Raw genomic sequence first — 3,879 nt, forward strand, 5'->3', positions numbered from 1 at the left:
GGAAATGTATTAAAATAATATTTTTTTATTTTCTAAAATTCAGTTTTGATATTAATATATTTAAACAATCTGAAAATATAAAATAAATTAATTTAAAATAAAAAAATAAAAATTTTAAAGTTTTAAAAAAATACTTTTCAAATATGAAAATAAACGGGTTCTCGGGTTAAACGCAGTCTTTTCTCTCTCTCACTTCGTAAAAATTATTACATTAAGTAGACACATAGGATGGCTTTACAAGTAAATTATTCAAAACCCAGACCCATATTCATTTACCTCTCCTCCGAGATCTCTCTATACAGACTTCCCCTTCTCCTTTCCTTTCTCCTCCAACTCACTTCAGTTTCAACATCTCCTTCTCTCGTTCGCCAGGACTCCGCACGACAAGCCTAATACTCTCTCTCTCTCTCTCTCTCTCTAAACACAATGCAGCGGCTTACTATACTCCTTTCTCTACTTTTCCTCCTCTCCACTTCCACCACCTTCACTCGTGGCCACAATATTACTCATATACTTGGCAAGCACCCATCTTTCTCCACTTTCAACCACTACCTCACCCTAACCCACCTCGCCGGAGAAATCAACAGCCGAAACACCATCACCGTCTGCGCCGTCGACAACGCAGCGATGTCTGAACTCCTTTCAAAACACCCATCAATCGCCACCATCAAAAACATCCTTTCCCTCCATGTCCTCTTGGATTACTTCGGCACCAAGAAACTCCACCAGATACGAGAGGGCACGGCCTTGGCAGCCACCATGTTCCAGGCCACCGGGTCGGCTCCTGGGTCGACCGGATTCGTTAACATAACGGATGTTAAGGGAGGGAAAGTGGCTTTTGGACCTGAGGATAATGAAGGGAATCTTGATGTCTTTTATGTCAAGTCTTTGGAGGAGATACCTTACAACATCTCCGTTATACAGATCAGTAAGGTGTTGCCGTCGGACGTGGCAGCGGCGCCTACACCAGAGCCAAGTGCTATGAATATAACAGATATAATGTCAGCTCATGGGTGTAAGGTTTTTGCTGACACTTTGATTGCAAATCCTGAAGCTTCAAAGACATATCAGGTAATTAACAAATAATTTGATTTTTCTTACGTGTTAATACACAGTACTTTTCACTTGTTTGTATTAATTAAGATCGAGTTAAACTAATTTGGAAGACCAGCCATGATTTCACATGCTGATTTTGAGGGTTCATTGGATCCATAATAGACCACCAAGAACTAATTTTTAATCAATCCCAAATTAAATTTGAAGAAATTTAATTATAATTATACAACTATTGATTTGCCACCAAGAACTTAATTCCATGTCGGTCAAAAGTTATGTAACATGTGTGCCCGTGTAATGTGGATATACAATTATATATTTTTATTTATTTGATTTTTTTATAGCTTTTTATTTTTTTATAGAGTACTTTAAACTAGCCAGACATCGCTTCGTGTTTTCTTTCGGTTGTTTTAAAAAATTATATCTTTTTTAATAAATCTTAATCCTAAAACAATATAATATTCATCAAAACTAATGTAACGACATTTTCTAAGATTTTGATGAGGTCTTATTGTATTTATGACATAGGGCATAATCTTTCATCACTTAATATTTTTATTTTATTTTTTGGCTTAGTTAAATTTAAATTTATTATTTTCGATTTATGTATCTTTTATTTATGGTATTTTCTCACCACTTTTTAATAAAAATTTATTATATTGTATCCTTGCTTATCAAGTAGTCCACGTTATAGTTATTAAACTCATCCCAATGGTTGATTTAATCAAGAGATCAGGTCCCGGATCACATGAGTTGATTCATGTTAACAAAATAAAATAAAATAAAAAATTATATTTATATTTTAACATCTCACATGGAAAAGTTTTGAAATAATGCATGTGGTATAAAAAAATGTATGTGAAGTGTACCATAGTTATTTCATGTTGAAAAGTTAAGAAATAATTTATGTGGATATAGGGTATCGAAAAACAAATATGAAATGTAGTATAGTTATCTCATATTAAAAAGTTAAGAAATAATCCATGTGGATGTATACTATAAAAAACAATATGTGATGTCAAGTAGTTATAAATTAATTTTATATTTTTTTTGATTTATTAAAAAACAAGTTAGGTCTTACTTAGATTACATAGGGTCACTCGAGTTTCATGTTTAGCAGGCGGATCAACCGGGTTTGATTGGGCCAATTGCAAACCCATATTTTTATGATTTGAAACTTAACCAAGATCTTAAGTCGCAGGAAAATCCATTGGGCGAAGTTTCATAACTATAATCTACATGCATTCTAAAAAACACAATAGTTTTTGCATTTAATATATTTCTCTCTTTTCTTTGGATTTGTTGAATTTAAATTTATTATTTCATGTTTTTGTTGTTCTTTATTTATTACATTTTGATGTTTTTGATTTATTATGTTAATGATATTGAAAATAATTTGTATTTTTTTAATCTTTGTGCTGATAAAGAAGCTACTATTAAATTACTTGCATTGTAAATCTTGTCTCATGTTGTGAACCATTAATGGAATTGCAACATAGACTTGATTTCTTCCTTTAATTTCCAATGTTATCACTTATTATTGACATTAATCTCAAATGATGGCTGCTTTCAGGACAGTGTTGATGGAGGATTAACAGTGTTTTGCCCTCTCGACGATCCATTCAAGGCCTTTTTCCCTAAATTCAAGAATTTAACAGCTTCTGGCAAAGTGTCATTTCTTGAATTCTTCGGTGTCCCTATTTATCAGTCCTTAGCTATGTTAAAATCCAACAATGGAATCATGAACACTTTAGCTACAGATGGCGAAAAGAAGTTTGATTTCACAGTTCAAAATGATGGTGAGGATGTGACACTCAAGACCAGGAGTATCACTGCAAAAATAGTTGGGACTTTGATCGACGAACAGCCACTAGCTATATATACCATTGATAAGGTCTTGCTGCCGAAGGAATTGTTTAAAGCAGCACCAACACCAGCTCCAGCGCCCGCCCCGGAGAAGGAGGTGGCTGATGCACCAAAATCTAGCAAACATAAGAAGCCATCCTCCGATGTTGTTCCATCAGACTCACCGGCCGATTCACCTGATGGCGACCTAGCAGATCAAACAGCTGATGACAATGCTAGTGTGACATTATATGGTGGAAGACTTGTTGCCATGTTATTGAGTTTGTGCTCAGGGCTTTTGCTGCTGTGAGTTCCTTTAAATTGAGAATTTTCTACTCACGGCGAGGAGGGAGTCAGACCTCGATGGCTAATTTATCACCCATTTAGAGTGTGTTTTATTTGTTATTTCACGTCTTATTGATATAGATCGTGTTATTTTTTTTTCTTTTTTTCTCACTTTTTTTGTCTTTTATTTTTGTGTATTTGGAAAGTTTGTGAGCTGAATCTCGCGGCAGATACTGTAGATCTATGGAAAAATATTGTTCTTGTCATCGACCATGAAGATTTTGGCATCGTAATATGGAACTTTTGTGTGCAAATGACTGGAGAATTCCAATTCTTCCACTGCCTCGTTTCTAGACTGCATAGATTTATTGATTCCTGCATCATTTCATTTCCTTCTTGGTAGTTTGATTTTTGCCAAGATGGCTATGTTTTATGCCATCCAAATACTATATGCTTAATTTAATTTCATTTTCTATCAAAAGTACATGAGAAAAATAAAAAATATTGCAAATCCTATGCCACCCGAACCCAAGATCTCAGGCACAGTAAAATATCTGCTGTCAGTGACCACATCATTCCTTCAGAGGCTCTTGGCTGTGGCAAACAATTACAAGTAAAGAAGATTCACGTAGAAAATGACAAAAGCCATCCGTAAAACCAGAAAAAAACAAAAAAAGTCTCCTGCTTGTAAGC

At 34.5% G+C, this 3,879-nt stretch overlaps 1 protein-coding gene across 1 annotated transcript; it reads left to right on the forward strand.

Moving 5' to 3' along the window:
- Window positions 1-274: 274 nt before the first annotated feature.
- LOC7483649 (fasciclin-like arabinogalactan protein 1) lies at window positions 275-3,500 on the forward strand. The gene is made up of 2 exons (XM_002316740.4): window positions 275-1,071; window positions 2,630-3,500. Exons 1-2 carry the CDS (start codon window positions 427-429, stop codon window positions 3,209-3,211), a joined length of 1,227 nt encoding a protein of 408 aa, XP_002316776.2. The 5' UTR covers window positions 275-426; the 3' UTR covers window positions 3,212-3,500.
- Window positions 3,501-3,879: the final 379 nt, after the last annotated feature.

The sequence above is a fragment of the Populus trichocarpa genome, chromosome 11, assembly GCF_000002775.5.
Source record: "Populus trichocarpa isolate Nisqually-1 chromosome 11, P.trichocarpa_v4.1, whole genome shotgun sequence".
NCBI lineage: Eukaryota > Viridiplantae > Streptophyta > Magnoliopsida > Malpighiales > Salicaceae > Populus > Populus trichocarpa.